General features: G+C 41.0%; 1 protein-coding gene across 10 annotated transcripts in view; it reads left to right on the top strand.

The window, feature by feature from the left end:
• The window catches only part of kiaa1217 (KIAA1217 ortholog), a 115,315-nt gene that overhangs the window by 22,802 nt on the left and 77,098 nt on the right, over positions 1 to 15,415 (top strand). Inside the window, exon 1 of one of the 10 annotated variants that reach the window (XM_020712665.2) lies at positions 2,782 to 4,040. The exons of 1 other annotated variant lie outside the window; for it this stretch is intronic. In XM_020712665.2, the coding sequence (XP_020568324.2) occupies positions 3,725 to 4,040 (316 nt within the window). In that variant the 5' untranslated portion in view covers positions 2,782 to 3,724. Of the gene's footprint in view, positions 1 to 2,781; positions 4,041 to 15,415 lie in introns of those variants that run through there. 8 more of the 10 variants (XM_023949984.1, XM_023949981.1, XM_023949983.1 and 5 more) reach the window with 8 other exon arrangements.

Genomic DNA, 15,415 nt, shown 5'->3' with positions numbered 1-15,415 from the left:
TGTTGCAGAGTACCGGTAAATGATTCATGATACTGTTAGGATGAATCTCTGAGACACACTCAACCCCCAGAGGTTTGCTCAACCATAATCTTCACCATAGAGGTTACCCCCCCACACACTCAACGCCCTTGTTACTGATAAGATAAGAGTGCTGTGGAATTGTTTTTTTTTTATTAGTGATGCATCAAGGATTTTCTCAGACAGTCAGCAGTGAGTCATAACTCAAGTGTTTTCATTCACTTTCAGCACAGTTTTCTCTGGTCTGGTCAGCCACAGCTGTTGTTTGGCTCAGATAAAGACACTGGACACAACTTTCCCACCGCCAACAGAAAACAAGTAAAAGACTTTCTGTAAACTCAGGACTATTAAAAGTCAGCTAAAACAACAGTTTGAAGACCCACTCCAATGAAAATTGTGTTTTTGATGTATTTATCATGTTCTAGTAGCATATATAAAGCAAATTAAGATTTAAACTCCATCGCTGCGTATTTCTGTACAGTATTCAAATTGTTATGAATCAGGAGCAGAAGAAAAAATGCCGTTAGTAAAAGCCCATAGCAGTGATGTGGGTGCTACAGTCAGCAGCCAACAAGCTCCCTGCTCCGCTCCATTCTGATGCATCCACTTACAGAAAAACGATCCACGCATGTCTTTGTTTTCTTTGTCTGAGCTGGCGAAACTGTACGGCTGGAAAGCTCTATAATATTGCTTGCCATTTCTGTTTCACCGATATTGTTAGGTTGGGGTTGTGAGGGTCTGTAACCTAGCGGAAGAGCTTGTAAACAAAGGGATGATGGGAAATTAGCACAGACTGACCTCACAAAAACAGATACTGGTAAAATAGGATTCCATTAATGTTACATCCACTATCTTAAACTGTCACATAAAATAAAAAGCAGCTTTATATACATTTTGTTGTTTAGTTGAAGAATACATTCATCCAAAATATACAAGTAAGTTTATAGAAAGCTTCCTATGCTAAATGAGTTGGTTATCATTTGTTTTTAGCCAAAACCCTCAAACTGAGTTAATTATTAGAGAAATACCAGTGAGGCCCTAAAAAACCCTGCTGCCCCCCCTATTCGTCTTATATATTTATGCTACCCCCCTCCTCACACACACACACCCACACACACCCACACACACACACACACACACACACACACACAAAATTGGCTGCATTTCTTGCACCATCATGAAATAACCACCTCTCTGTTCCACAAATGGGACCTGTCTGTGTTTCTTGGACTGAGTTTTAAACTGTTTCTTTGGTCTGAGCCTCACAAATAAGACGCCTTCTTAATATGATTTGTGCTTTTATGTTTGTAGCCAAATGCCGACTCAATTAAAACAATCATCTCCTCCAACTTTGAGCTTTTGAAAATGAAACCCTTGCGATTTATACTTTTTGTTACTTCCACTTTAAAATCACAGGTATTTCATGCTGAAATCTCCTTGCTTTATAATCTATCAAACTACATAAAATCACAGGCTTCATTAGGAAATGCAAATTATATCCACCTCTAAATACTACATTAACGTGGTTCAAAGCCTTTGAACCAAGGTTGTGTACTATGGCGTGAACTGCTGATGAGGCTTGGAGACATCCAGTCCCCACAGAGGTCTTTCATTTGCTCCAAGGATTTACACTGAAGCTCATCCCATCATGATACCAGAGCATTAATGTTTGGTCTGGGTTGTACCGTAGACCCTCTTTGCGGGCTGAACGTAATCTAAAACGCTATAATTTTGTAAACACGGTCAGCCGCGTTGTGACACATAATCTGACAATATTTCATTTTTCTGGTAATGTCCTAGCAAAACTTCACTCTTTGCTTTTCGTTCCCACGAGTTCCCCTGATCTCTCATTCTGTCAAAATGGGAAATATGTAGGTCAATCTGCTTTCCTCTTTATCTACAGCCACAAAGATAAGTGGCACTGTGACTAATATTTCATATCTGTGTGATCAGTGATGGGCTGTCATGTTCAGAGGGCTTAGCTGTGTAAAATGCATTCAGTAAAGGGGGGGGAAGGGAGATGTTTTCAAATCTTCTGAGTCGATTTAATGGTAGATCTCAGAGCGAGCTCCTATTTAGTGTCAGAAAACAGTCCAGTTGTTTTAAACAGGCGTGTCCAAAACATGGCAATGACTTCTGAGTGGTGGGACTTTTTTTATTTTCATGATATCTGAGGGGCACAGAAGCAGTTCAGAGGGAGTGAAAAGTCTCTGTGTGGAACTAAGCCTGTGGCCACATCCATGAGGACTCCTGCTCTTTAATAATGTTCTGCCTGAACACAGCTGATCCTTTTTTTTTTTTTTTTTTATGCTATAATCTATTTTCGCGTTTTTAGTGCGTGAGCACGCAGTGGAATCGGTTATATCACACTCCTGTTTTGTGCACAGATTACACAAGTGGCATGAGCTTGAAGTTGACCTGTCTGCAGAGTTGGACAACATTATGGGATTTTTAATGGTTTATGTCTGTTTCCACGGCTTTAAAGCACACAAGCCGTTACATCATTCTAAAATTATCCCCGTTTGGTTCAAAGTTGTTGTTTTTGATCTTTTAAGAGGAAGTATTTTGGGAAAATACTTTTTTTTAATGAAATTGAGCAAAAGGTGTGCCTTTAAACATCCTTCTTTTCCAGATTATTGTGTTTTATCTCTTTAGAGCTGCAGATTAGAAAAGCCTCATTGTGTGTCGTACACACACAAGCTCACACAGGCTGTAGCTGTTCCTTCCTTTGGGCTCTGTGAATTTAGCACTAAGAGAGCGTGCATGCGTGTGCTCTTGAACATCACATCACATGTAAAGGGAACTCGCTGACTGATTTCAGTAACCACAGACCTGCAAAGAAAAGGATGAAGAAAGCGAAGGCAGTGAGGGGGAAAGAACGAAGCGAAGGCTGTAGCGGAGTGTGGCTTTGATGACGTGAAGTGCTGCTGCTCACACATCTGGAACAGCTTGTGCATCTGCACCTGAGGAAAAGGGCTCCTCAAAAAAAAGAGGAAAAATCATCTGCCGGCACTTTTCTCATTCTTGCTCAGTTTTTTCCCTATTTTCTGTGGCAGTCCGGCATTCTTTTCCTCTCTGGTTCCCGCATGCCGGAGCACCGGGATGGTTTCCTGCTGTGTGACAGCAATGAAGAGCATGTAAGCCAATGCAAAAGACAAGAAGACAGACAAGAGGAAAGGAGGACAAAAACAATGGAGGGATTTGTTAATCGCGAGGTAGGAAAGAGTTTACAACCTTGTTATGATAGTTGGTGAAGAGGAGGAGCAGGCAAAGAGATTTGCAAAGAAAAAGGAAGGCTAGTGGAGAAGAGTGTGGAAAAACTGAGATAGAAGAGGGATTAAGAGGCAGAATGCGCTGACAATACGGACCAGAGTTTCTGTTTTCAGTTGGGATCTCCGTCTGTCACTTTATCCACTGATAAAGCTTTTTACAGAGACACATGCTCACTGTTTGCTTGGAGGATGATCCCAGGAGGTCATGCCAGAAGAACAAACCTTGCAAGCAGCTATTAGCCAGCTACCTCCCAGCTTGATTCCCCTGAGATCCCTCCCCTCTTCCTTTTGACCCTCTCAACTTACCTGCTCCTGCCACAACACGCTGCAACTCAAAAGCCACGAGTTACACTTGCTGAAGAACCCCCTGAGTGCCCATGGGACACAGCTGCAATCATCCTGGCTAAGACAGAACAAGGAGCTTTCACCAAAGGATGTCCAAAGCCTCCAGGCTGGCCCGGCCCTCCTCAGCAGGGCCAGGATCCAAGCTGCCCTCGCCCAGGAAGGAATTCCCCGGCACAGCAAACGTCACCGCCAAAGCTCGGCTGCTTGGCGTCGGGGAGAAGCTCATGAGAGCAGGCAATGATGGTGTCCTGAACAGGCAGAAAGCCTCGGCAGAAACTGTGCGACAGGAGAAAGAACACTGTGAGAGCCAAGCTGCCAGCCAGAGCCAAAAGGTGAGGATGGTCACTCCTAAGACTATGGTCAGCTCACCCAAAGCCTCAAGCAACCAGCAAGTCTACAGTCAGAGTAAGTATCCAACACGTTTGTCTGATCTGGAAATGTTGGGATTGTTTCTCTCCTTTAAATAATTAATTTTGCATCTGGCTGCAAAGAGGCAAACAATAATAAAAAAAAAAAGTTCAGGAAAATTATAAGAAAACAGGTTTGCAGGTACTTTTAATATTAAATACATGGTGTGAACAGCTTTAGTGGGATGAAGATTTGTTCCTTCCCATGAAACTTGTGTTACTATCCCACTGTGTTGGTGTCAACAGGGCCTTATCTTCCCCTTGTAGCCAACAGTTTCCCAACCCTGTGGGGGGCAGCCTTCATGTCTTCTCTTTGACTGTCACTTCAAACTCCCCAGAACGAAACTTGATCAAGATTGTTCCTGATTGAAGATGATGTGTTTAAGTTTTTCAGCTGTTTCCTATGGTTCACCGGTGAATCACTCCGGATTCTTGCCGCCTAAGACATTAAATACACTGCAAAAACAGTCTCACTAAAAATAAGTCAATTCAGACTGAAAATTTGACACTTTTTACTTTCTTAAGACTCACTTTTTGCAGTGTAAGAAATCCTGGCTAGTTACAGTGTGGAGGTTATGCAGATTTAGGCTATGGGGGTGAGTCAAGCAAAAGAGTGACAGAAGGAGGTCAGGAATGTGAGCAGGGCATGCTGGGAAATCAACAGGTCCCAAGTCGTGTCTGTGCGCGAATCCCTCCCTGCTGTAAAGACAGGTTAGGGGTTACAAAGGGGCAGGTTTTTGCTGGAAACCAGATGTGCTCGTCCGTGTCGCTTTCAGTCACTACCTTACAAAAATGAATGGTTTTTCTGCAGCACTGATTCGATTAGAAGGTCACATTCCCTTTAGCTAGTAAAAAAAGTACTTTAAATAGGTCCTAAAATAAGTTGAAAGGATCCTGAAAGCAACTTTTCATGTCTGTCAGACTTTTCCTCTAACATTTTTGTTACATTTTTCTTTTCCGCCCCCTCTGCACTGTCTTTCTTTGTCTTTTTTCTTGCAGATATTCTCTGCACAGAAGCTCTGCTTTTGTGTCTTGTCGTGTTTTGACAGCTTTTGAATCACTTATTGAAAGATGCGACCAATTCCCACACACTCGCACTAATAAACTTGCAAAAGACCATGAAAAAAAGAATAAATAAGCCACGCAAACGCTCCGCATTTCAACATTGGCCTGCAGTGCATTTTTAAGTTTTAATTTTCGCTTTGAAGAATTTAAAAGTTTCCCGTTGAAAAGGCAAAGTTACAGCAGTGAAGTCCCTCCGGAAACCTGCAGCACAGCGGACCCATTCCACAACACTTTGATGTGCGATGCTTTTTCTCATGCGGTGACTCCACGGTAATCACTGCATGGATTCAGTATGAACTCCAAAATCAGTCTGCATATTTTGGTTTTGCAGGTTATTGCCTTCCCATTCAAGGCGCATGTGCAGTTAAATCAGCTCACTCATGTGGGGAGACCTGACCCTTCAAGGTCTTCATCTCCCAAGCTAATGCCAGCCGCGGAGCATGACGTTAGCTAAAGTACAAGCCCACAGGGTCAAACAAAGATTATTTGCACACCGCTGGCAGACTTTAAGTGCATGTGACAGGTGACATTTCCACTGTGTGGTAATGTCCAATATCTATCTGAAAGTGGCAGCTCCCCCCAAGAGTGAAATTTGTTTGACATTTTCTGTCTGAAAGGCGACTAACATGATTCTCAAGTCAAAATTTTGAAGTTCAGCTTTCTCTTGATACAGTCAGACACTACACCCATCCACTGATATTTCTATTAGATTCACTTCCCAACTTTAGAAAGTTGCTGCAGGATGCAGATGATCAGATATTAAACCAGCAACCCGCCTTCAAAAATGCTTGGAACTTGCCTGACAGAGGTTACAGCAATGCTCATATTTATTGATTCAGCTGCAAATTTTGCCTCTGTCAGCCTTGGTTTAAGGATTTTACTCATCAAATTTCTTTAATTTATGTCATTTAGTGAAAACATTGATGCAATATTACTCTTTTCTTGTGTACTTTATTTCTTTTAATTGTTATGGCCAGTTTGGTTTGCCTTTAAATTGCACACCGTTGGTTATTTAGGATCCCAAAACTCTAAATGTAAATACTATCCCGGAAGAGAAGAGGCTTGTACATGGGCCACAGTCCTTTAAGCATAAATCAGTAAACTTTCTTACCACCCACTTTACCCTGTGCTGGGCCCCCTGGCGGGGCATAGGGCCATCCTCTTTGCTGGGCTGGGCTGGGGCTGGGGCATGCACTCTCTGTGCTCCTGTACCTCCCTGCTCTTTGGCATTGAGGGGCCCCTGTGGCGGTCCTATTGGCCTTGGTCCGGGTGTCTGGCTGGATTGCCCGGAGGGCGGATTCCCTCTATCTGCTATACCGTGCCGGAGTCAAGGCCCGTACACACTGGGACGAATATTCGCCAGGCGTTATTCGCCAGCATTTTTCGCCATAATTTTTGTGTTCAAACCCAGGCAATTTTCGCTGACGTTGAGCTGAGCGAACATGCAATTTCATTCCCTGACATTAGATGGCGCTTAATGTAAAACAGATATACTCCTGTACACAAGGTGGCGCTGCGCAACTTTACGCTTCTTAAAGTCGCTTTGCACTCAGAAGAAGAGAGCAAGTATTTACGCGCTTGTCACAATCATACAAAGAAAACATGAATATTTCAAGCACCAGTAGCTCCAACTGGTGCTTGGTTCGGGGATATTTTAGAATGTCCGTCATTATTTCTTCGCGGCTGTGTAGATGCAACTCGGGGTCTATCTTCTTCGCTGGTATGTGTGCTCAGCAAGGCAGTTTTGTGTTTGAGCGCCCCCAAGTTGTGTTTTACTGTAACTTCAGAGGCTCCAGACACGTGTGCAAAAGCGCCGTTCTCATTGGTCAAATAGATTTCGACGCGATGCGTCAAACCAAAAAAACGAACCCTTAGCGTTTTTTAAAAAGTGACGCTTTGACGCCGTGGCGTTTTTCGCGTCGGTGTGCACACTCACATTGGTGCCCTTTGTTTAGTCACGAGGCGTTGAACGTCGGCAAAAATCGCGGGCGAAATTCGTCCCGGTGTGAACAGGCCTTCAGGGGCCCCTGGCTACCGCTATCGCTTCTGCGGTAACGGCTGGGCAAATAGTGTGTGTGACAGATTGAAATGCTTTAAATGTGTTGGTTTGTATGCATATGTGTGTGTGAACTGTAGTTGTGTTGAGTACATGTTTACGTGATTGTATCTGTAGGTTTTGGAGCCAACAGGTATGATTGTAACACTTGAGTATGTGTGTAGACTGGCCCCACCCCTTTTGACTATCATTTGCACCAGACAGTAATGATGAAAATCCTCCAGCAGCTTGTTGCTTAATGATTGTACCCCCCCCCCCCCCCCCACCACCACCACCTCTGTAATCCTCCTCCAGATCTCCTTAACTCTCCCTTTCCCCCTTTCTTCTGTGGCCTGTCTCCAACATCACTCCCTTCTTTACTCTTCTTCTTTTCCATCCAGTCAAACAAAAAAAGACGGATGCAAATGTATTCAATATAAGTAAAGTTTAGTCGAAATTACAAAATGGGGTTTGTACAACATACACCTTGTGTTAGAAGAACCTCAACCTTCCTGTTGCAACAGTAAAATCTGTCCAACAAGAGGCATTCAGCTCTTATTTGTCTGCTCAGCTGTTCAACAGGCAAGGTAAAAAAAAATAATCAGATGGAAGTGTGCCATAAGACACAGCTGGACAGATCATGTAGTTCTTCAAATCCAAAACTATTTAACACATTACTTGAACAGTCAGAGTGACTATGAAGTTATGTACAGTTTTAAGGTATTTTCTAGAAATGTACAGCTGTAAAACCTACAGCATTTTTTAAACAAGCATCTTGAAAGTTTTGGAAAATTTGAGGACAACGACCTTTTTCTCTCTTTTACTCCAAGCATCCAAACTTCAAGGCGCTTTTCAGTCTAGACCAACCTCAAAGTTATCATCGCGGTGAATACCTGCATGAGTCTTTGATCCTGTGACCCATAAAGCAGAGATTTGTCCCCGGAGGTTCTCAGGTTCTGGATGAACTCACCTCCTGGTGATTAAAAAAGTGAGTCAGCAGAGGGCAATGGAGACTGTGTTGATGGTGAGATGCAGCTCCCTGTAAGTTTGGCTGTGTGGTTTATGTTTTTGAAGTCTTATAATCGCATCAGCATGTGGAGGGATGCTCCGACTTGCTTTCTGATGTCTCAGACATCCCATGTACCTGTTGATTACAATTAAAAAAGTATTTGGATTTGATTTAGTGCTGAGTGAAGGCAGACTCGTTTGAACACGCTCCCACTGTGTCAGATTTCGATTCATTCGCTGGAAATGTGGAGCAAATTTTGTTAATCTGTAGCTGACTTCTTGAACACTGCCCTACTTTTTCTTTTTTTTAAAAAGTTAGTGCAAAAGGAATGAGCGCGTCAGAATATGGGAGGAAACTAAAGGTTTAGAAGTATCTTTCAGAGTGTTTTTATGTTGGGTCAAAAGTAAAGTGAATTAAATGATTTAGTGCCTTTTCAATCTTTTTTTAATCAATGACTATACACATTTTTGTGTAGTTTTAATCCTTTTTTGCTGCAAATCCACCCTACTCATAAACTTTCTTAGATAAATGCTTTTTTTCTCTCTCAGTTAAAAAAAAGTCAATTAGAAGAATGTAAAGAGCTTTTATTTTTTTAATGCTAAAACTGAAGACGTCACAATGCTTGGATGTTTTCTCAGCTGTGGCAGACAATGCCCCTTTTGTCCTTGGCTCGTCAATAAGTAACCGATGAGTGCAGAGAAGCTCAGTGAGTCATTAGAAGCTGGAGACAAGGTGAGCTGCCGGTGTATTCAGAAGACGGGTGGATCTGACTCATCCGTCAGACACAGGCGGAAAGTAATGGCCTCTGAGGAAGAAGAAAAAAGAAAGAGATGAAGTTCAGTGACGACTAATGAGTGTTGACTGTAAATCCCTTTTTTGTGACCCCTTTTTATTTTAGGGATAGCTTGGGGCAGTGATGCTTCCTGCTTGTCCTCAGCCTCTTTTCTTCTCAAAACGGGGATTGGGTTTCTATGCCTGTGGGATTAGTGTTTTTGTTTATTTCTTAATCTTTATCAAGCCAGCCTGGACTTTCCAGTCCCTGCGGTCTATGCATGTTGGTGTCAAACCGAGTGCCGCTTGGACATTATTTTGCTTATTTATTTTCTACTGCGGCTCATCATTTGCCTTGATTACACAGCAAAGCCTTCAAAGCTGTAGCTGCAAATGAAGCGTGAAGTTTCTTTGAATCAAATATCTTGTTCAAGATTGTTTTTCATGTGTGTGTGTTGCAGCCCAGAGCAAAGATGTGGTTGATTCAACCAACTGAGAGGAGTAAACAGACACTACCACTCCCTTGGGGTGGGGGGGTGGGGGGGGGTGCTTTCAAAAAGTCAACAGCGAGGTCAATGTATTACAGATTTCCCTCTTGCACTCTCCTGCAATTTAAAAGAGGAATATGATTATTATTAATAGTATTAGTTGGACCTGTGCCTACAAAGGTACAGGTCCACATGTGTAAACCAAAAACAAAATGTATGTTTTCTAGTAATGTTTTAAGGTATACATAAGGTCCAGAAAAGATTTAACCAGATTTGTCAAGATTTTACATGGTTTCTTTGTTTTACTTTCATGTGGGTGGCCGTGTTGCAGCGGTAGGGCGGTCGACCCATGATTGTAAGATTGCGGGTTTGATTCCCGCCTTGCAAACCCATGTATCGAAGTGTCCTTGGGCAACACACTGAACCCCACATTGCCTCTGGTGGTAGGTTGGCACCAGTGTTCAGCAGCGGGGCCGCCACCAGTGTTAGAATGTGTGTGTGAATGTGTGTGTGGCTGGGTGAATTGGGTCTGTGTCTGGAAAGCGCTTTGGGCCTTGTAGGTAAAAAAGCGCTATAAAAGGATTGCCATAGTCATGTGTTCAAAAAAAGAATTAAATAATCTTTTGAGCTCATTTCAAAGCATTCTTTTTGGTCTAATTGCTGTTTTTAGCTAAAATAAAGAAAAAAAATCTGTGTTGTTTTCTAGGACATAGTTTCTGCAGAGCGGCAGGAGTTCATTAGGAATTCGCCTTTTGAGTTGAGGGCGGGACCCTTGGCACGGAGCAACCCCAACGTTTCCCTTCCCCATTGCATGGCGGAGGAGGAAGCTTTGTGGCGCGCCCAGTGTATTTTCTATATCACAAATAGACTTATTTTCAGACATTATTTTTATGTCTGCTCTTGATTCAAAACATTTTGAAAGAAATACTCGGAAATGCAATTTGAATCTTAATTTTCTTAATATATGTCCCCCATCATATGAAAGAGGCCACAAGAGCATGTTAAAAGTCCCCAAAACACAAATTTCGTTGGAATGGGTCTTTAAAGGCTAGTTGCCTTTATACAATCTCTGGTGCTCTTATGCAAATCTTTGCACTTTTACACTAAGCTGTATGGTCCACACCACTCTGTATCCTCAAATAATTATGATAAAATTATAATAATTATAATCATTTATTCTATTTTGTTATGTTCATTAGTGCTCTTGCGAGGCGTCCTCTTGAAAACAAGGATCTTTGTACCCTTGTAAGTGAACTCAGGTGCATTTCAGTGAAAGTGCAAATGGACTAAGAGGCATATCAAAATGGCGAAAATGAAGCAATTGGCGCCACATAGTAAAACAATGGAGAAAAAGTCCAAAGAAGTGCAATTTTTGAAAAAGTAAGAAAATAATTCCATAACAGTGAAAAGGCAGCTGTCAATGTATGGATTTACATGATCAGTCAGTTGAATGGCGCATTTCAATGAAACCTTCATTAATGTAGAAATTCCATCATTAAAAGTGGCAGAACTTCAACTATTAATATACGGTAAGTCAGGCAGGGAATTGAACCTGCAACCAAAAAATGTGTTGCTGTCTTAGAGAAAACTGCTGTTTATGGTGTTTCTGGGAAAATATACAAATAATTGGGACTTTTTTTCCCACCTATTTATACCAGGATAATTGAATAATTTTAGTTTTAAATTGTCACTAACATGAGAGCTATTTGTAATGGAAATCCCAACACATTTTCAGTTTCAGAAAGTTCACATTACATAATCTTGGAACAAAAAAAAGGAAAATTTTAAATTCTCTCTTCCTTATTTTGATGCTCAGTTTAAAGTTCAGAAGGTCAAAATCGATAACATAAAAGATAACATTTTTTGACTAAATGTATGGATCTGCTTACATTGGATATTTATATAAACACAGTTGAAAATATGTTAAAATATGTAACATTATATATTTATTAATAAAAAAAAGTATTAAAAGAACTGACTGGTGACTAATAGGATCGGTGAAGAGCACATGATCTGATTTGTCAGGGGACCAAAACTTGTGATTAAATTGTAGAAGTGGGGTTTTTAAGGTCAAACACAAAGTGCACTTTGTGTAATTTTAATATAAATGGAATCCACAACTAAAAGTCATCAGGTTGTCAGGAATTACTCACATTTAACATACATTTTTATTGAATATTCTTCATTAAAAAATCAGAAAAACTCAGTTGCTCTTCCAAATATTCTAGCCTTTTGTTCTCCAAGTTTTATTTTTATAAATTAAAAACCCTATTCAGATTTATTACCAATTATAATTGACTTTTTTAGGGGACCATCAGTAAAAAAATAGTTCTGATCCTCATCTGGTCATAAAACTGTCTGGAAGGTAGTTGCAAAATAGATTTATTGTTGAGGACTAAGAGGGCAACTTGTCTATTCTTATAACTCGTTATCTTTGCAGGCACCGTATGAATTATTTAAGTAAAAGTACTGTGATCTCCATCTTTCTGATGGTCCATCTAGATTTTTTTCCCCCTTCTTTATTCTGTTGTCTCCTGCGCTGTTTTTTCTGCAGCCGCAGCAGCTTTTGACGCCCTTGTCTGCCCTAGTTTCCAGCTCTGAAAGTGACAGTTATCTGTGAGCAAACTATCTGCTGTGACAGAACCTCAGCTCAGCAAACCACCAACAAATGGAAACTTTTTTCTTATTACAAGTCTTGATTTAAACCTTCAACTTCAATCTAGACAATCTGATTAGACCTGAGAGAATATATTAAGAGTCTGTCAAATTTTCTTTCTTTCTTTTAAAAACCATCATTAGTTATATGTCCGATAGGCTTTGGGGAGATTGCTAAACGATGAAGAGGAGTTACCCGGAGGAAGGTGTGTTTCCGCAATGAAATAATTTTAAATATTGAGCAGATTAGATTATATTACTTGAAGTTATTGCAGACAATTCTTCAATCTGCTTGTGTTTGTGCATGGAGCCAGCATCACGTCATTTAGAATCCCATTCAGCCAGCGAGCTGAATCAAATACTCATTGTACTTTTTTCTGGATACAATTTTTAAAAAGGCAAAAAGTGAGCTCTTAGATGCCTGATTAGGAGTTTGTGGGGAGCAACATGTTACCCTTGTGCAGTAGCCAAAGGCCGGGCTCTTAAAGATTATTGATGATGCATGTCAGGAGATACGAGCGCTGAGCAGCAGGAGGGTGCTTTAAATTTCTTTGATATATAGGCTTCCTTTTTTCTATTTGTCTCCTTCTTGTCCAGTGGGAGAAATTAAAACATTGCAGGCCAGAAAACTGTATAAAAAGCTTATTGAAGCTTTTTGTTTTTTAGGATTTTTTTTTTATTGGATGCACTTGGTCAGGTATTGTCTTACAAAAGCTGCATTTAGGCAATTTGGACAAGTTTGTGTAATCCTACATACACACCAGGCATGTCAACGGGCATTCTTGAACATGATTCTACCATACGGCGTTGACACCGGACTGTCGCTACCTGATCCTAGCACATGTAGTTGGGAGCAGCTCTGTGTGAAATGTCAAAGTGGTGCAAATTTCACTCCAGGTAATTTTTTTCTACAGCTCTATTCCCATATATAAAAGATTGCACTTGCCGGAAACAAACGGCAATTATTCATTTTTCCTCCATGATAAATTTTCAAACGCTTGGCACTTACAAGTAAAGCCTGACTGCTCCAAGTTCAAGTGGTTTAACTTGTGACATGCGTTAAATGGACACACGTTTTGTAGGTAGAGCGCGAAAGCAAATATCAAAACCTTTGTAGTGATGAGTGAGCGCGAGAGTTTTTATCCTGGAAGCCTGAAATGCGCATACAAGTACATTTACATGGACTTTTAATTAGAAGTGGTTGCTTGAACGCGCATTTCCGAGCCCGGTGTGAACGTAGCATTACACTGCAGCATAAATTAACTTAGATGTTCACACATGTTAATTCCAGGTATTGTTGTTACAGAGGTCAAATCAGTTCCTGCAGCAAAGCATTTGTAATTTATGCAATCCATATTTGGATCTGCAATGCCTGGAGGAAAGTTGATGTCAATTTTGTCACTCGGGGGCTTCAGGTTTGCAAGGTCAAGCATAAATTGGGTTTTATGCCAGACCATATTCACAAATTCACAAATTTAGTCCCATTTGCACTTTTCCACAAAAAATGGAAACTCTGTTTATTCTCTAAAGGAAATGTGTTTGATTTTTCTACAATCTGCATAGTTTTTGTTTGTGTTTTTAGTCAATAGAGAGGCTGTTTTTGAGTTTATTCTACTTCCGGCCCATCAGTCTATTTAAAGCTTGGTTGAAAAGTTGCAGGTCCAAACGCCTTAATTACACAGCACAGGGGAACTGCAAAATGGTATGTATTTGTGTAGAATAAGGCATTGTTTATGCTTATTCTGGTGGGCAGTAATAGACATCACATTCATTATAAATTAATTAGAAAGATGCAGGGTTGTTTTGCTATCACAGTGCCCCAGTTCAGTCATAAAACAGTAAAGTGCACATGCTGCAGCCCCTCAGAAGAAGAAGATGACTTGGGTCCCGATTGAACCGTGGTTGATGGCTGCGAATGTGACTTCCTTGTCTGTGTGGGTTAACCAAGAATAATTGACCTTATAATGTACCTCATTTGCTGGCAAAAAAACGAGACTTTGCTGTAATTATTGTGGGCTCGCCCGGCTCTGAGGCCATTAAGATTGTTGAGATTGTGGAGTGATAAATTCCTCGTCATTACGGAAGAAAAGTAGGGCTGCCGCTTAAGCCAGACACCTGTACCCATCAGTCATCCTTGATTATGCACCTGATTATTGCATTATCCTTTTTTTTTTTTTCAAACATCTGCATTTTTGCATCAAAGCTTTTTTTGAATTAAAAAAATATATACAGGAGACAGAAAATAAAAGTTCTCTCCATTTATCCGTTCTTTACCTTCAGATAGCTTGCAGGCTTTCTGTCACTCCACATAATTACACCGCACAGCACTTCATCTTCTGAGAAGGGGACAAGTGTGCTGAGTTTCCAGCACTCCACACTGGTGAGCACAATAACCTCGTGGCATGTGTGCTAGCGCCCCCAGCTGTACAGTTAATGGGATTTCAGGCTGGAGTTCCTTTGACTGGTTCTGCCTCTCTTGCGCTTTTGAGGGTTTGATTTGACGCCTTCGTTTGATCCCTGCTAGCACAGCTTGTTCAGTAGGGACAGGTTTCTCCTAAACCTAAAACACTGAGCCGAGTCTTGCAGCCGTTCAGCTCCTCTGAGCGACTTCAGCATTAGAGCCTTTACTATGGAATCAAGGATCAAATAATCTCCCCCACCCTGATATCCGGGGATTTTTCAGAAACAGAATATTACTGTTTGGCTGTGATGAAGTCATTGCTGAGACGGGCATGCGTTTCAGCTCAGCAGCTGAAGCCATCATGACACTGACGCAACGTTTTAGCTTGAGCTTTAGAAGGGAGCATGAGGGGATTTCGGCTGCGTTGGAGGTTTAAACACTTCTCAGAAAACTGTGATTCCTGTAAAAGTCATTTGTTATGACTCTTGATTTCAAGTCCAGCATTTTTAAATAAATGTGTTTGCATATTTTTAAGTTTTAAAGTGGAATATGCAGGTTTAAAATTCCCTTTATCCAACTAAAAGTATAAACATCCTTTCAAAACGGCTTTGAAGGAATCTAAATATGATCCTTGTTGTTATTTCATCATCATCATCCTGTCACATCTATTGTTTTTAGAAGCCATTTCTCTGTCATGCTCAGACAAACTTGTCATAATCTTCACTGGCCAACAGTTTTCCAAAATGCTCAGCAGAAGTAAGGAAATTCTGACAGGCATCTAAAGAGCTTATCTCACATCACTGCTTACGTAACATTTGATTTAGCAGAAAGGCCGTGGAAAAAGACAATTCAGGGCAAAAATCCAAAGATGACTCCCAAATGTGATTACTTCACAAAGCAGGGATTCGTATCTTTATGTGTGTGTTTTAATAGTTTCATACTATCATAG

The sequence above is a fragment of the Oryzias latipes genome, chromosome 20 (genome assembly GCF_002234675.1).
Source record: "Oryzias latipes chromosome 20, ASM223467v1".
NCBI lineage: Eukaryota > Metazoa > Chordata > Actinopteri > Beloniformes > Adrianichthyidae > Oryzias > Oryzias latipes.
The sequence above is the reverse complement of the archived record's forward strand: the minus strand, read 5'-3'. Positions and strand labels throughout refer to the sequence as shown.